This window comes from Carlito syrichta, unplaced genomic scaffold (genome assembly GCF_000164805.1).
Source record: "Carlito syrichta isolate Samal-C Ts95f unplaced genomic scaffold, Tarsius_syrichta-2.0.1 Scaffold309768, whole genome shotgun sequence".
Taxonomy (NCBI): Eukaryota; Metazoa; Chordata; class Mammalia; order Primates; family Tarsiidae; genus Carlito; species Carlito syrichta.
The window spans coordinates 786,430-804,882 of NW_007253864.1; the positions used below are offsets into that span (position 1 = coordinate 786,430).

An 18,453-nucleotide genomic window follows, 5' to 3' on the forward strand; every position below is an offset into this window, starting at 1 on the left:
GCGCTACCACACCCAGATGATTTCTGATTTATTGTAGAGATGAGGTCTCGCTGCCCAGGCGGGTCTCGAACCCGCGGGCTCAGGCAATCCACTCACCTCAGCCTCCCAAAGGCACGGGATTACAGGCTGAGCCACCGAGCCCGGCTCTAAACAATATTTTTATAGATAAATATTATCTAAATCTTGACAAAGTAAATACTACCAAATCAATCTTAAGCACTTACCCTTTTTGGTGGTGGGAATAGGTTAAATAAAATGCTTTCCATCACACCTTAGATAAGCCTTTATTATATTAATTACTTTAAAATTTTACTTAAAAACAACAAAAAAATGAACTTTTATTTTCCATACACAGTACTCTATTTTTCTTCCAACACTGTTCAAAGGCCTAGAACAGCATCTTATTTCTTAAACTCATTAACCATTTTTAACAACCCATGCAAAACTCTTTTTCAACGTTGCAAGAGATATTTCAGATATAATAGTTTTCTATTAAACTTTTCTAAGTCCAAAGTGTTACATTTGACCTTCTATTTTCCATAATAGGTAAAAAGTTAATTCTGAAACTTGAAGTCATCGTTGACTAATAAAATTCCAAGTTTAAAAAAAAAGTATAAACCAGGTGCAGTGGTACGCCTGTAGGCCCAACTGCTTGAGAGGTTGAGGTAGGACTGTTTGAGCTTAGTTCACAATGAGCTGGGGGTAACACGGTAAGACCCCGTCACTAAGAAAACAAAAATTTTAAAATACACACACACACATACACACACACACACACACACACACACACACAGGTTTAAAAACTATGGTTATTTAATATCTTGAAAGCTGTTAAGTCATATCAATCTATTGTATAGTCTTAAATGGTATCTAGGTAATACTACAAAGAGTTATAATTAATTAGGTTGGTATCAGATCAGCAGATCCTGAATGTATACAGAAGTCTTCATTAAAAAACTATCTATTTAAAATATAGATTCTTGTCTGTATTTTATTTTATTTTATTTTTGAGTTGGAGTCTCACTCTGTCGCCCAGACTTGAGTGCAGTGGCTGCTCCTGGCCACCGCAACCTGGACCTGGGGGTTCCGATGATCCTTCTGCCTCAGCCTTCCAAGGAGCTGGAACTACAGGCGCACGCTACCACGCCCAGCTAATTTTTAATTTATTGTAGAGATGAAGTCTCACCAAGTTGCCCAGGCAGGTCTTGAACCCGCGGTCTCAGGCAATCCACTCACCTCAGCCTCCCAAAGTGCTGGGATTACAGACTGAGCCACCGAGCCCGGTTATCTTGTCTGCATTTTAAATAGGGCTCGAGACCTTCCTGGGCAACTTGGTGAGACATCATCTCCACAATAAAAATCAAAAATTAGCTAGGCATGGTAGCACATGCCTGTAGTTCCAGTTACTTGGAAGGCTGAGGCAGAACGGTGGCCGGAGCCCAACAGGTCAAGGCTGCGGTGGTCGGGAGCGGCAACTGCACTCCCGTCTGGGTGACAGAGTGAGATTCCAACTCAAAAAAATAAATTAAAATAAAAAATAAATACAGATTCTTGGTTGGGCAAAATGCCTCATGCCTGTAATCACAGTGTTTTGGGATGTTGAAGTGGGAGGATTGCCCAGCCTGGGCTCAAACCCCTAAGACCCTAGCTCTACGAAATTTTTTGAAAATACCAGCCGGGCGCGGTGGCTCAGTCTGTAATCCCGCGCCTTTGGGAGGCTGAAGTGAGTGGATTGCCTGAGCGCGCGGGTTTGAGACCCGCCTGGGCAACTTGGTGAGACCTCATCTCTACAATAAATCAAAAAATTAGCCGGGTGTGGTTGCGCGCGCCTGTAGTTCCGGCTACTCAGAAGGTTGAGGCGGAAGGATTGCCGGAGCCCAGCAGGTCGAGGCTGCGGTGGCCGGCAGCGGCCACTGCACTCCAGTCTGGGTGACAGAGTGAGACTCCAACTCAAAAAAAAAAAAAAATATTAGCCAGATGTGGTGGTGGTGGTGGTATATTCCTGTAGTCCTAGTTACTTTGGAGATCACTTGAGCACACGAGATAGAGGTTACAGTGAGCTATAATGGTGCCACTGCGCTCAAACCTGAATGACAGAGCGAGACCCTGTGTCTAAAAATAGAATAATAAAATACAGATTCCTCATGAGAAAATATCAGACAAACTCAAATGGACATTCTACAAAATAATCAGCCAGTTTGTTTCAAAAGTGAAAACATCATAAAAAGACTGAAGAATTACCCCAAACTGGAGAAGACTAAGGTGATATGACGAAAAATGAAATGTGGGATCCTAAATTAGATCGATCCTGGCTAAAAAAAAAATTGTTAAAATAGGAACAAGTGACAAAATTTGCATGAAGTTAATTGGATTGTATAAATGTTTATTTCTTGGTTTTACTAATTGTGCTATGGTTACATAAGATGTTAATATTTAAGATAGAGCCTAAGAAAACTCTGACCTATTTTTGCAAGTCTGACATTATTTCAAAATAAAAAGAAACAAAACCCAAAACTAACAAATCAGATTTGTGGGTCCTAAACCCAGGATTCTGATATAGTAAGTGGGACTCTAATATGACTTCTTAAGTATTACCTAAGAGTTCTGACATTCTATCAGGTTTGGGAAGCTCTGGCTCAGAGAATGATAACTAGAATGTCTAAAGCTCTAGGAACCAATATTCAGGATAATCAAACTATTTTATACTTATAGAACACTTAACATTTCAAACTGTCTTTGCCTTTAGTTGAGTCTGCCAAAAACTCTGAGATAGGCATGGCAGGTATTGGTCCCACTATACAGATAAAGTTTAGTTCTAAAAGATTGAAAAAAACTCCCAAAATCACAATTCTAATAAAAGACAATAAAAGTCCCCTTATTCCTATTTCCAACATACCTACTTATTTTAAAACAAGTGACACATACACTCTAGTCAGCTGATATTTAATATCAATAAACATAGTTTAATGAATAAATATAAAATTATATTTTACTATATTTTTTTTAATAGTAGGATTTATTGAGAGGACAGAAAAGCTCCCACAGAGGAAGGAGACCTGAGGGGGTTGTCCTACTAATTACTTTTTTTTTTGAGTTGGAATCTCACTCTGTCACCCAGACTGGAGTGCAGTGGCTGCTCCCGGCCACCACAGCCTTGACCCTCTGGGTTCCGGCGATCCTTCCGCCTCAGCCTTCCAAGTAGCTGGAACTACAGGCGCACGCTACCACGCCCAGCTCATTTTTTGTTAATTTTATTGTAGAGATGAGGTTTCGCCAAATTGCCCAGGCGGGTCTCGAACCCGTGGGCTCAGGCAATCCACTCACCTCAGCCTCCCAAAGGCACGGGATTACAGGCTGAGCCACTGAGCCCGGCTCTACTAATTACTTTTAAGAGACAAATTCTTGCTCTATAACCCAGGCTGGACTATAGAGACCCAATCATAGCTCACTGTAACCGCAAACTTCTGGGGCTCAAGCAATCCTTCCGCCTCAGCCTCCCAGCAGCTGGGACTACAGGTACATACCATGATACCTGGCCAAGTTTAAAAATTTTTTTGGGTAGAGAAGAGCTCTTGCTATGTTGCCCAGACTGGTCTCAAACTCCTGGGCTCAAGTCATCCTCCTGCCTTGGCCTCTCAAAGCACTGAGATTACAGGTGTGAGCCACCACGCCCAGTCTATCTTTTAGTAAGTTTTTTACGGTTTATGATTGCACAACTTTTGAAAAACCAGAAATCTCTCTATTGCCTGTGAATGACAACAGATAGTCATAAATGTTTCAATAGTAGAAAAACTTGTTTCAAAAGTAGGAAAAAAAGAAAATAAAATCAGTTAAGCAAAATACCCAATTGCTGCAGAGCATTCCATTCTTGCATCATGGCTTACAAAGAGTTTATTAAATATAAAATAAAACTTTATTATAAATAAAAATAAACTTTAATTATATTCTTCACATAATCTGATTGCTATTCTAAGAAACAGCCCCAAAGTAAAGCAATAAAATAATTATATTAATTACTATATTAATAATGAAGGCTCTATGTAAGTTTTATTTTTAAAAAACATTAAGATAATGTTACCAATGTTAGCAAAATGCAGCAACAGATATACAGGCAATTTAAAAAACTAACTATCAAAGCATAGGTTGTTTCTGACAGCAAAGGGCAACTGCAAACTAAGGTATGAATTTAAAATGTTAATTCATTTGATAAGTATAGACACTGGAAAACCACAGTATTTATACTTGACATGTCTATATTTGATTTTCAAATATAATTTATGCACTAATCTAAATCCCACCCACATGCTATTAGTAGATGCTGTGTAACAAGCTACATTCTACACTGTATCAATCTGTAATTGTCCCCTGTTGATTCTCTCATTGTAATAATTAGACAAACAATGAATCTTACCCAATTAGTTCATTAGTTGTAATTAATACATGTAATTCATCATAATTGACAAAAACAAGTAAAATACTATTGCTCTGCAAGCCTAGTAGAAGGTACAGAGGATATTTTTAAAGTCCTCAAATGTAATTTTTTTTAAAGAGATACATTTAACTTGGTAAAATGAATCTCATATAAAGCTGAACTCAAGACCCCAGCTTAAGCCATCTTGGAAAAACAAGCAAGTTTTAAAAGGGTTCTTTATTTTAGTTAAAACTATAATCCTTATATATGTGAAAGTAACATTGTATTATAAACTTTTGGTAATTTGGACTATACATTATGTCCTGTTTTAAGTCAGACATAGTATTTCTCAGAAAATTTTAATTTACTAAGTTGTTTCATATAAATAGCACTAAGAATGCAAGTAGTAGCTAAATATTAGTAAGTCTAAATATTTATCAGCACAGTTGAATTGTTTCAAGAATTCTTTTAAGATACACATTTTTTCCCACAGTAATATCTCTGCAATCAAGATTCATTTAATGATAAAAAATATGCTATAGTTTTAACTGGCAATTTTTTCTTTCTTACTGACACATAAAATAATGGCATGCCTCAATCAATGACACCTCTAGTTCAATAAAATATGGCACACTTTTTTTGTTAATGATAAGCCTTACTAGTATGCTTCATGCAAAGGTATCATTCTTAAAAATCGAACTGTAAATCTTATTTGAAATTCATACTAATAAGAAATGTATATATCAATTCTTTTTGAGGATGACAATGTTTCAGATTTTCACTGACTTTCGTAACTTAGATGTAAACAGTAAAATCAGTAAAACATTTTTTCTGAAAGGTTTTAAAAGTTATAGAACTTATATGGAGACTACTAATGTTATATAATTAATAAAAAATTATAACAAATTTATATCATGCAATTTTATAACTGCTTTTTTCATTTATCATACACCACGAAGCGACTGATTAATACATGCATATTTAATTCAAGCAGATATTCTTTCAAAATTTCTATTTTCTTGAAAAACTTGCACATAGGGTCGCATATGCCACTTTATTAACATGGACCATAAAGTGACAATTTCTAATAATATATCTTATTTTTCCCTCAGATTTTATTCCATAGCTGGAAATGTCTCTCTAAAGACATGAAAGTTAGTTCTTTAAAAAATATATGATAGTAAGTAATTAATAAATGCTTATTTTCCTCTTTCCTTCTTGGAGGTTTAAAGGACTATAGTAAACAAAGGCACAAAATAAATTTGAGGTCTAATTTAATATGCTATTATATTTCTTTATAACATAACTTACACTTAATTTCTACTGGAGTTTGATAAATACGTCCAAATTTTGATGCCTTCTGCTTTAACCAAAGAGCTACCTGTAGTACCTGGTAAATAGTATTCATATAACAAATCCAAAGAATAATTATAATACAAAAAGGAAAATAGCTTAATAATGAAGGATGATAACTAAATTTATAATTAAATTTATAAGGTTATGAGAACATTTTTAACTACCAAAAGCATTCTACTTCTGTCAGTCTATAACAATCTATAACACAAAATAAATTCTAACTGACAACATGGAAACATAATTTAAACGTCAAAGTAATAAATCATAAATTTAAAACTTCTTCAGTCAAATCATGAGAAATCCCATTACATAATCTGAAACCAAACAGAGATATAGGAAAATTCTACTGGAAATTTTGGAATAAATTTTATTTATTTATTTTAGAAACTAACTCTCTATTATATTACAACTGCATTAGTTACAGTCACTTAGTTTTATGAATGAATTAGCTTGCCATTTCTCTTTTCAATTTAACAAATCAAATTCAACCATTTGGTATCATTTAACATTTAATCTTCTTTCCATCCATTCATTCATTCCATAAAATTGATTCCATTCCCTTCATGGAGCATCTATTATGTACCTACTATTAATGTAGCAACTATTTTGTTAAAGGCAGATTTTTACAACTGACTGCCAAGATCATGAAAAACATCAAAGTAGAAAAAGGTTGTTTTTCCAGTCCCACCTCACCTTTCATTTTTCACCTGCCATTTTCATTTCAACTCATACCTTTCCACATTACCATGAGCAATGCTCTCAAACTCCAGGTATATTTCTATTTTTTCTTTCTTTTTTCTTTTTAGAAAGCGGATTTATTGAGAGAATAGAAAAGCTCCCACAGTGGGAGGAGACCAGAAGGGGTTGTCGTCCAGGTATATTTCAAACACAATTTATCTATCATAAATGTTACTTTGGTTAACCTGATAAGCAAAAGCATGCTTATGATAAAATAGTCATTAACAAATTAATCTATTATTCCCCTGAAAAAGTCGCAACTATTATTTCCTGTTTGATTTTTAAATTGATCTTATTTAGGAAGACAGGTTTAATGGAAGAAAATCTAGGTAGCTGAATTAGTATAGGCTTAAGAGAAGCAGTGTGGCTCTTGGCCTTGGCCTTTTCCTTAAATAGCTATATGCTATTTATGTTTCCGGAAAACAATAATGGCTAACATTTATTGAGAACTAAGCAAAGTCCAGGTACGGTTTTATATGCTTTTAAATGATATTAACTAATTTAATCCTCAAAATAATATTATGAAGCAAGTACTATCATTATCCCCATTTTACAGATGAGAAACCTAAAGCTTGATGAGGTTAAGTATTTGTTCAGGGTTACACTGCTTTTAAGTGATAACACTGGGATTTAAACAAACACAATTGGCTTTAAAGCCAAATAATTTAGCCACATTGTATATGTGTGACCAATCTAACAGAATTGCTATAAAAATTAAATGAGACTGTAAGAAAGTACTCTGAAAAGGACATTCTAAAAGATGAAAAGGTTTCAAGCACATTAGCAAGCAGAGGTAGTACTGTTTTTCTTCAGATTGGTCTTCCTAGATTATACCAAATCACAACCAAATAAACACCAATCCTGACATCAACCACAAATCATTGCTTACAAATTAAATTACTTTTAAAATTTATATTTCACACTGCTGGTGGTTAACTTGCAGCACATATTACCTTCCAAATTAACAGATATCAATAATTTGATATTAGCAACAGCCCAATTCTAAAACTGTTAGAAAAATATTTTTAAAAGGAAATGTTTACTATATCATAAAATGCTGCTAGTTGAAATGATGCAACTGAACTATATTCAAATGACTCTTTACACAATTAAAAACTCAAGCAAATTCAAAATTACATAGTGGCTTATTAGAAGGCAAAATAATAAAGTATTTCCATTGTGTGATACTGAAACTCAGAATTGTATAGGAATTTCATTTATTCCAACTATGTCTTTTCCTCCAACATGATAATTTTTGTCTTTGACTCATATAAATGGTCGAGATATTGTTTTACTCCAACAGTTTAATAATACATAGACAAGCTTCAATTTTACTTACCTGCCTGCAATTTATAAATTCCTCTATCAAAAAGGCCTATGCTTTCCACAACTTTTCTTTTCTAGCAGCTACTCAGTATCTCACCATGTATTTAGCTAAAACAGAAAAAATATCATTTCCAGTACAATTCTCATCTATTTTCTGTTTTCTAGAGTTTACTACCTTTAGAAAAAGGAATTGATCAATACCATGCAAAATTAAAATAATTTATTGTGAATAATCTAACTACTTCTAACAAAAATACAACTATCACAAGAGTCAGTACTTTATTTCAGTGTTATTACTCCTAACATATTAATTCACATTTTCTTTAGAAATTCAATGTTTCTCTCAAATTTAATTACTTCTACTTTTCCTTTATGTACAATGTTTTCCTTAAACCAGACTGACTTCCAGTATCTTTTGCCTCTAGATATTTCCTACAAATTTAAAGCAAATAATAGTTGCTATAACTTTGTAATCTACCAATTTTCTCTTTGACTCAGTTTTTCTAAATACTACCCATCCAAAAGTATACTACTCTGCCTAGATATTGGAACAAGTTAAAACTAGAAAACTTTTTTTTTTTTTTTGAGTTGGAGTCTCACTCTGTCGCCCAGACTTGAGTGCACTGGAATGCTCCCAGCCACCGCAGCCTCGACCTGCTGGGCTCTGGCGATCCTTCCGCCTCAGTCTTCCAAGTAGCTGAAACTACAGGGGCGTGCTACCACGCCCGGCTCATTTTTTATTTATTGTAGAGATGAGGTCTCACCAAGTTGCCCAGGCGGGTCTCGAACCCGCGGGCTCAGGCAATCCACTCACCTCAGCCTCCCAAAGCACGGGATTACGGGCTGAGCCACAGAGTCCGACTAGAAAACTTTAATCAGATTAACTTTTAGTATTGCTAAAGATTAAATATGGAATATACAAAATTGAAACTAGCCAGGATTTTTGGAAAATAAATTACTTTCATACTAAAAACCTTTAAAAAAATAAAAGGAGAGAAATCTAATTTCAAATTTCATTTTAGCTGTCTGCAAATAAAATGCAAAATTGGTAATATTACTTATTGATCTATCATAACAAGGGAGCCCATATTACTTAATGGTTTGAATTAAATGGCATCAGTAGTTGCATTTAAAATGCTAAAAATTCATTTGGTTTATTAAATTGTTTAGTTCTAAATATCTACATAATATATATCAAACATTTCTCACACCAATTTTCATAAGGAAATTCTTTATTGCGTACTTTTTTCTGTGAAAAAAGGAAAACTTACATTTAAGAATTTTATGTAAAATTCCACATAAAGCTCTAAAAATGACTAAATAGTTCTGCAAAAAAAATTCTAAGCTATGTTGGCCTTAGATTATGTTTATCCTAGCATGCAGAGCAAGCATATTAAGAAAATAATAATGTTATTGTATTATATTTTTGGAAAATATATAAATGGTCAAATAAAAATTCTAGGGTTAATGTAACCTCCTAGAGCAATTCTTTGTCTTTCTAATTCTCTTGGAGCATTAATCCTCACCTGGCCTCTTTATTACATAAAGTAAATCAGTGATTGACTGGAAGTAAATCAGTAAGAGCTGGGAGCCACTTATTGATAATTTAAAGATCTTAGTTTTCTTGCCATTACATTCAGTCCAAAGTTATGGGTTTATGAGAAAATACTGTATTTCATATTTCCAAACTATGAGGTGCCTAGTGAGGCAAAGTACAACCAAGATATAAAGAAGAAAACTTATAAAAATTTCAATGCATGTTCTGCAAAGAAAGTGAATTTGAAACTGTTACAGTAAAATTAATTTTATTTTGTTTATTTTTTTCTGATTCATATACTGAAACTTTTCCTATTTTAAATCGCTTTTACTAATGTTAATGTACAAAAAGCTATGTTCACAGAACAGTATAATTTAGGAAATCCTGGAATAGACTCTACTTCATTCAAAAATAAAATAAGGTACATATGGTATCAAGCAATTTAAACTCTAATATGGGAGTAAACAGATCACACAAATAGACAGGTTGTACTTTTTGTTTAAAAAAGACAGAAATTTAATTTTTAACCAACTTACCCAATTTTTGTCTTTTCTTTTAACTTAGAACAAGTTTTTGTTTTTTTGCTGTCTTTGTCCTTTGGCTTGGATTTCATCCTTCTACCTTTCTTTTCCTCTCTTCCTTCAATTGAAGCACTAGGAAAGTTTTCAGGGCTCATTACTCGTGGAATATTGCGTTCCCCACGCTCCTTTGCTTTTGCTATGGCCTCTGATATTATACGATTAGCCTTTTCTTGCTTGCTTTCTGATTCCACCTTTTTTCTCTGCTTCTTCTCAGATATGACCCTCACCTGGGTATTCTGCAACTTAGTGTATGTCCCAGAACCATCACTCTTCTTGGAAGATGGAGGCTAGAGAAATCAAAACATTTTTTTAATAGAATACACCAAAGTACATCTGAAACAACTGACACAAGTATCTGAACATTTCAAATTAAGCTTAGAGAAGTAAAATTACATGAACAAATGTGTGAGTGCTACAATTTAAAATTCAAACACTTTGCTTATCTAGAAATTAGTATAAACAACTCAACTGCTACATTTAAAAATGAAGGTTAAAGAAGAATAATATGGATTCACTTATATTTTCATAGCATTTTTGCTTAATTAATTCAAAATTTTATCCTGTAAATATAGTTGATTCAAGCTTTATCTGTAAATATTCTGTGCATTTGAAATAGTCTTTTTTTCTCTTCTCCAAAACTCTGAACATTATTAAGTTTAAAAAATAATTTTAATTTAGAATAACTACTCCTTACAGCTTATTTTAATTTTTAGGAAAATAAATTCTCTGCATTAAGACTAGAACTAGAACCTGAAATCATTTAAATCAATTTAATGCGACAACATAGTTAGTAAACAGACATTTCCATACTTAAAATTAGAGAAAGTTTTAGTTTTCCCATGAAAGAGTTAAATATGATTTTTTTTTTTTCCTTTTTCTATATCATTATTATCTAGCTCAGGCAATTCGGGAAAGAAACAAATTTTACAGTTTTACATTAAAATTATTAATATTTCAGCAATATCACAGGAAGCATATCAAGAGCATTTTAAAAAGAATTTCCTCTTCAAACACGCATTCATTCACACATACTTAGATCACAGTTTTGTTATGTTCTTACCCGTAAACATGCCTCTGACTATAGGAAAGGAAAAAACCATCAGGAATTTTCAGACACATTTTCATGCCGATTCCAGTGTGATTCACTGGATATCTTTTCTATACCTGCCTCATCAGAGGTTTCATAGCAGTGCAGCAGCACTGGGAAAGGAAGGAGGGTTTAGAATCATTCACTAAAATGCCACCTTAAGGCCTACAGGCTATAACAAATAACCAAGACTCGAGAAAACAGCAACAAGCTCAAGATGGCGATGCAGTACGACTCCCGCAGCAGCAGCCAGTAATAAGGAAGGTTATTCAATCCCATTAGCCTTTTAGCCCAAAGAACCCCTCCTCCTCCCACTCATTCAGGCTTTCACTTACCCTTCCTCTTGGCCTCTTCACTGAAGACATTTTTGGCGTCAGACAAAGGCTTGCCCTCTGCTTTTTCACCACCCCAGGCAGTGCTCAAGAAAAAAGCATTGAAAGAAGATTCCTAAATGGCCTATTTAGCAAGCTGCAACCAAGAGATGCACAACCCTCCACAAATACACATTTTGATTTATCCACACATTTCTTCCTTGGCAAGTTTAGATCTACTGTTCATCCTATTTAGGTATGAAAAAGGCTATAAACACTCCTAAAAAGCTGAGTTTCCTCAATAGCTGTAAGCAGATAGCCAGATTCCAACAAAGCACAGAAAGAAATGAATGCACAAAGCATCAAAATGCATCAGCATGAATATTAGAGATGTCGTTAAAAATACTGACTCCTTCTGCGGAAGTAGGCCAGCAGATGGTGCTACCAGTTATTATTCCATTAGACTCTGCAATTTAACCCCCAATGGACTGTTCTTCCCTCCATGTAACACATTAACTCTCACTCTGCCATTTCCTGCAGTAAAGTTTTAAAAAATACATAAAAATCTGATTTTTAAAAATCACCTGAAAACTAAAACTTGGTGAAATGGCATTATATGGCTATCAGTATTTTAAAAAACAAAATCGAATGCAATTTTTATTGGAGAAAAGACTTTTCTCCATAATACTTTAAAATATTTAAAATATGAAAATAGCTGAAGATGAGTAAAGGGTTAAAGAGCAGGTCATGCCTGAACACATAACAAGTGACTTCTCCTTAAGAAATTAGATACAGTTTCTTATGATTTTTCTAACAAAAAGTTATGCATTTTGAAAGTAGAGAAATAAAGCTATTTTCATTTAAATTCAAAAAAGAGGTTTAAAATTTTGAAAGGAACAAATCAGAGCTAATTATAAAAAATTACTAACGGCATTAAAATATTTCATTATCTTTACCTGAATGAATACATTTCATAACATAAAAAAAAAACTCATGAAACTTTCCTTTTATTTCTAACATTATATTTTAACTGAACTGCTGAGTTTTTCAGATAAAGTTTTAGATTTAGGGCCGGGCTCAGTGGCTCAGCCTGTAATCCCACGCCTTGGGAGGCCGAGGCGAGTGGATTGCCTGAGCCCGCGGGTTCCAGACCCGCCTGGGCAACTTGGCAAGACCTCATCTCTACAATAAATCAAAAAATTAGCCGGGCATGGTAGTGTGCGACAGTAGTTAAAGCTACTTGGAAGGCTGAGGCAGAAGGATTGCCAGAGCCCAGCAGGTCGAGGCTGCGGTGGCCAGGAGCGGCCACTGCACTCCAGTCTGGGCGACAGAGTGAGACTCCAACAAAAAACAAAATAAAACAAAACAAAACAACTTTTTTTAGATTTAGTCCCTTCCTGAAAATAAGTAGCAAGTCCACCTGAATTTGAATATCAGTACAACTTTTCTTTCTATAAAAACTGAAACTCGGGTTCGAGACCCACCTCGGCAACTGGGTGAGACCTCATCGCTACAATAAATCAAAATGAGCCGGGCGTGGTAGCGCGCACCTGTAGTTCCAGCTACTTGGAAGGCTGAGGTGGAAGGACCGCCGGAGCCCAGCAGGTCGAGGCTGCGGTGGCCAGGAGCGATCACTGCACTCCAGTCTGGGTGACAGAGTGAGACTCCAATTCAAAAAAAAAAAAAACTGAACTATTTTAGCAAGCAATATCCTTAAAATCAGTGAAACAAAATTTCACTTCTTTAAAATTCAAATTTACCTCTTTCATTGATGCCATTTTTCAGTTGGTCTTGGCTAGTCGTCTGATATCACTATCAAAGAACACTGTTTGGGGCGATATTCTCCCCTTTTTTTAGGTACCAAAGGCTCAAAACGGAGAACACTATCTGAACAGTGATCTAGGAAGATCAATCTACACAGCATGAGAGATTCAAGGAAGAGGACAAGTAAGGAATGGAAAGGATCTGACAAACTTGAGAGGTTATCAGTGTGAAAATGTCACAAAAATAGGAGCTAGCACTTACTGAGAATTTACCAAGTACCAGGCATTATTCTAAGCATTTTACATGTAATAACTAATTTAATCCTGATAATGGGGTAATAACAGTATAATGGAGATAAGGGGGCTGACTAATGAGAGGGATACTAAGATGAAATTTGTTTTTCTCCAGTGCCCTTTCAAAGATGTAGGAATGATTAGATACAAGTAGGGCATGGCTGAGGAGAATAAAGAGTCAGTACTTATCTTCCAGATCAATAGAAGGTAAAAGAAATAGGAAACCTAGTAGAGAAAGAATGTGTGTGTATGTATGTGTGATAAGTTTATTTTTATACTGAGTTTGAAATGGAGAGCTCTAGCAATTGGAAATCTGGGAGTAGATCCTCCCAGAGAGGTCACCACTGAGATATAAGATGTGAACCTCCTGCTGTTTTCTTTCATTACCTTTAATTCATTGACACTCTATTCACAGAATCTAACCTAGGAGGATCTCCAAAATATCCCACTTTTCTCCTATAAAGTTTTTCAATAGATGCTATTATACCTGACTCAAAACCCCAATTGTTTAACAATAAATCTTAACAGCAGACAACGGAGAATCTGTGGTCAAATATTTATTCTACTACTAAAACATGATACCTTAAAAACCACGTTGCCACAAAATACGAACTGAGGTGTTAAGCTATTAAACAGGTTTAATTTTGGTCATTTCCCAATTTGCATACACACAAACATACAGTTTTCTAGTTTTTCTGACCTTCCCCCCATCTAAGCAGTCATCAAATTCTGTCAAATATACTTTATTGTATTTTTTTCTCTTCTCAGTTCTCCACAGCTCCTGCTGTATTAGTTTTCTACTTGTTATAGTTATATTGTGGTTATGTAGAAAAATTTTGTCATCAGTAGGAAATATATAGTCAACTCTTTAGGGATTATAGCACATCAGAACTGCAATCTACACTCAAATGGAGTAGAATAAAATAATTTTTGATTATACTTGCAATTTTTCTGTAAGTTTATGATAGTTTCAAAATACAAATTATTTTAAATTCTTTTCAAAAAGTCATCTTGCTTCCCAAGAACCTGGATCCTAACTTATTTTTAAAAACATAAGAGGCACATAATTAATATATCCAAATATTCATAAAAAGAGAAATAAAACCCAGCAAAATAGATGATATTATATGTGACTCATTATTTTAATTGCAACTGGGAGGAATATATAGAAGACCCTGGATGTCATATTTCAGTATTGTAGAAACTAAAAAATTTACATTTTGAGTGTTAGTCAAAGACAGGTCATGACCTAATAGCAAGTCATGATGTAAATTAGAGGCTCCAGACAAGCATTTAAGGCAAAAAAAAAAAGAACAGAGTAGAAAAAGATGGTGTTTAACCCTTATGGATGCACTTCATTACTCTAATAAAATCAGAAAATTTTCACACAACCTGTTACTCCCCTTTTCCTAAAGAAGCAGATTTGGGCAAGAAATTAGAGGTTTGAAAATCTGAGTAGGAACTTAGGTCTTTACACCCTTATGGTAAAATAATAGTCACACATACCCACTCACATTTGAGGGTTCATCCATTTAAAATATTTTAGTTGTACAAATAAAATTATTGAGTCACTAGTGTGTGAATGAGTGGAAATTAAAAATTTGAAAAAGAAAAAATGATCACATGGCTATTATACATTCAACTACAGAGATTAAGTCCCTCTACTTAAGTGGGCAGGAGAAACATACACATACATACACTCACACAGACACATGTTCTACTTGACATATTTTTTTAAACAATATGAAGGAATACAAGGTCTCAAATGATGAACAAAACATAATTCCTTAATAAAAATAAAACCTAGAACAAGGAATTTTCAACAACAGATATATATATCATCATAGCTAAAAATCTTCCAATCTTTTTCTCTCTTTTTTTTTTTTGAGTCAGAGTCCCACTCCATCACCCAGGCTGGAGTGCAGCAGCATGGTCATGGCCATCCCAGTGTCAACCTGCTGGGCTCAGGCGATCCTTCCACCTCACCCTTCCAAGTAGCCGGAACTACAGGCATGCACCACCACTGCTTGGCTAATTTTTTGATTTATTGTAGAGATGAGGTCTCGCCAAGTTGTCCAGGATGATCGCAAACCCATGGACTCAGGCAGTCCCCTTACCTCAGCCTCCCAAAGTGCTGGGATTACAGCACTTTTGAGCCACCACTACCAGACCTTCCAATCTTTTTTCAAGAAAGAAGACGACTCTTGGGCTTTAGGATTGGAGGACTAGGGGATGAAGATTTCAAGGAAAAATAATATAAAATAGAGCTAGCAAGCATTGAACAAGCAGGAGTTTATCTACCTAGAGAGACAATGCAGAATAACAGAGAGACAATAAAAGAGAAATAGCAGTGAAACCCCAAAACACCAAGTTTAAAGGGCTAGCAGATAAGAGCTAATGAAGGAAAACAAAACAAACAAACTTACAAACAAAAGGCAAGAATGGTAAGATAAGTATCAGGAAAAAGTGGTGTAGTGGAAGCCAACACAAGAAAGAGTGAATAAGCTTTGCAGTCAAAAGGAACGTAAATATTGAAAAATAATTTGGCATTATAAAAATAATATATAATGAATTTTAGTTCTCTTAAATTGTTTATAGTAAGCTAATGTGCTTGTTTTTAATTTCCTTATTTTAAAAATAGAAGCATAATGATCTGACAAAGGCCTAACATCCAGGATCTACAAGGAACTCAAACGAAGTGAAAGGAAAAAAACAACCCCATTAAAAAGTGGGCAACGAGCCGGGCTCGGTGGCTTAGCCTGTAATCCCGCGCCTTTGGGAGGCTGAGGTGAGTGGATTGCCTGAGCCCGCGGGTTCGAGACCCGCCTGGGCAGCGAGACCTCATCTCTACAATAAATCAAAAAATCAGCCGGGCGTGGTAGCACATGCCTGTAATTCCGGCTACTTGGAAGGCTGAGGCAGAAGGATCGCCGGAGCCCAGCAGGTTGAGGCTGCGGTGGCCGGGAGCAGCCACTGCACTCCAGACTGGGCGACAGAGTGAGACTTCAACTCAAAAAAAAAAAAAAAAAAGTGCAATGACCAAGAACAGACTTCTCAAAAGAAGATATACAAGTTAGAATCTATAATACTCAGTGATCTATCACAGAAACAAAGAACCGAGTACCACATATTCTCACTCATAAGTGAACCCTGAACAATTATCAGATTATAAGAAAGGAATTGGCAGTAGTGGGAAACTGCCGGGGGGTGGGGAGGGAGACACTTCATTAATAAGGGTACTTGATCTCAAACCAGGTGAAGTGACCAAAGTGAAGCCCGAACTTTACTGTACGATGACCATTTGTATACTTAATCCTCAACTGTACCCCACATCTATAAAATAAAAAAAAGACATACAAGCAACCAATAACACATGAAAAAATGCTCAACTCACTAATCAGAGAAATACAAATCAAAACTACAGTGAGATACCACCTAACTCCAGTAAGGATGGATAACATTTATAAGTCAAAAAGCAACAAATGTGGTGAAAAGGGAACACTTCTGAAGTGTTGGTGGAAGTGTAAGTTAGTTCAATCTCTATGAAAAGCAGAATGGTGACTACTAAAATAACTAAAAATTGACCTTCCATAGGATCCAGCAATCCCTCGCCTGGGAATATACCCAGAGGAACATAAATCATTCTACAAAAAAGACACCTGAACAAGTATGTTTATAGCCACCCTATTCACAATAGCAAAAACATGGAACGAACCCTGCTTGCTGACCACAGAAGTAGACTAAATAAAGAAAATGTGTTACATATACATGATGGAGTATTCTGCAACCATATAGAAGAACAAAATAATGGACTTCACAACAAACTGGATGGAGTTGCAGATAATCAAACTATGTGAACTATCACAGAAACAAAACAATATAATACTGCATATTCTCACTCATAAGTGGAGCTCAAGACTAGTCACATTAGCACAAGGGAGACATCAGCAGTTACCGGGTACTGCCAGGGGAGGGAGGCAGGAGGATGGGGTGCACATGAGAACACAAAGGATACCTAGGCCAAACAAAAATAAAATTAAAAAAATTAAACTATACTTTTTATCCTTTCTCATTACTACATTACTTGGAACCTTTCTAATTATTATCTAAAACCCCGAGTAATTTCAAGCACAATAAAAATAGTAACAAAGTTCAATCAGCAACCCCTATTAGTCAACTACCACCACTATACAAAGACGCCACCCCTACAGAATCTTCACGAAATAAACTAAATATATCACCCCCAAAAGCAACCCAATCTTCCAAACCCTTAAATCCAATACTATCACGATATACTATCCACACTACCACAAATAACTCTAACAATAGGCCTAACAACAGCACCCCTCACATAGAAACGCTTGACCCCCAAGCTTCCGGATATTCCTCCATAGCCATTGCCGTTGTATATCCAAATACAACCAACATTCCACCTAAATAAATCAAAATACCATTAGCCCATAAAACACCACCAAAACTTAATACTATCCCACATCCAACCCCTCCAATAATAATTAAACCTAAACCCCCATAAATGGGAGAAGGCTTTGAAGAAAACCCAATAAAGCCTATTAAAAAAATTATACTCAAAAAAACACAACATACGTCATTAGTTCCCACATGGACTTAAACCACGACTAATGACCCGAAAAATCACCGTTGTTATTCAACTACAAGAACCTAATGGCAAACCTACGAAAAACACACCATAAATATTTACTTAAATATCTATATCAAATTAACCTTCTAAAAACAATAGATGTGCAACTACTTTGAGTAATATGTGCCAAATATCAGTGTAGGGACTTCTTTTGGTTTTTATTTAAGGCATACATTTTTCTTTTCTTTTTTTTTTTTTTGAGTTGGAGTCTCACTCTGCCGCCCAGACTGGAGTGCAGCGGCCGCTCCCAGCCACTGCAACCTCGACCTGCTGGGCTCCAGCGATCCTTCCGCCTCAGCCTTCCAGGTAGCTGGAACTACAGGCGAGCGCTACCACGCCTGGCTAATTTTTTTATTTATTGTAGAGATGAGGTCTCGCCAAGTTGCGAA

At 35.4% G+C, this 18,453-nt stretch overlaps 1 protein-coding gene across 5 annotated transcripts in view; it reads right to left on the reverse strand.

Annotated features, from left to right (window-relative positions):
* Positions 1-18,453, reverse strand: part of CHD9 (chromodomain helicase DNA binding protein 9) — a 286,505-nt gene that overhangs the window by 120,451 nt on the left and 147,601 nt on the right. For 2 of the 5 annotated variants that reach the window (XM_021717459.1, XM_021717460.1), the window contains exon 3: positions 9,905-10,236. In XM_021717459.1, coding sequence (XP_021573134.1) covers positions 9,905-10,236 — 332 coding nt within the window. Of the gene's footprint in view, positions 1-9,904; positions 10,237-11,009; positions 11,264-11,371; positions 12,301-18,453 lie in introns of those variants that run through there. The other 3 variants (XM_021717461.1, XM_021717462.1, XM_021717463.1) reach the window with 3 other exon arrangements.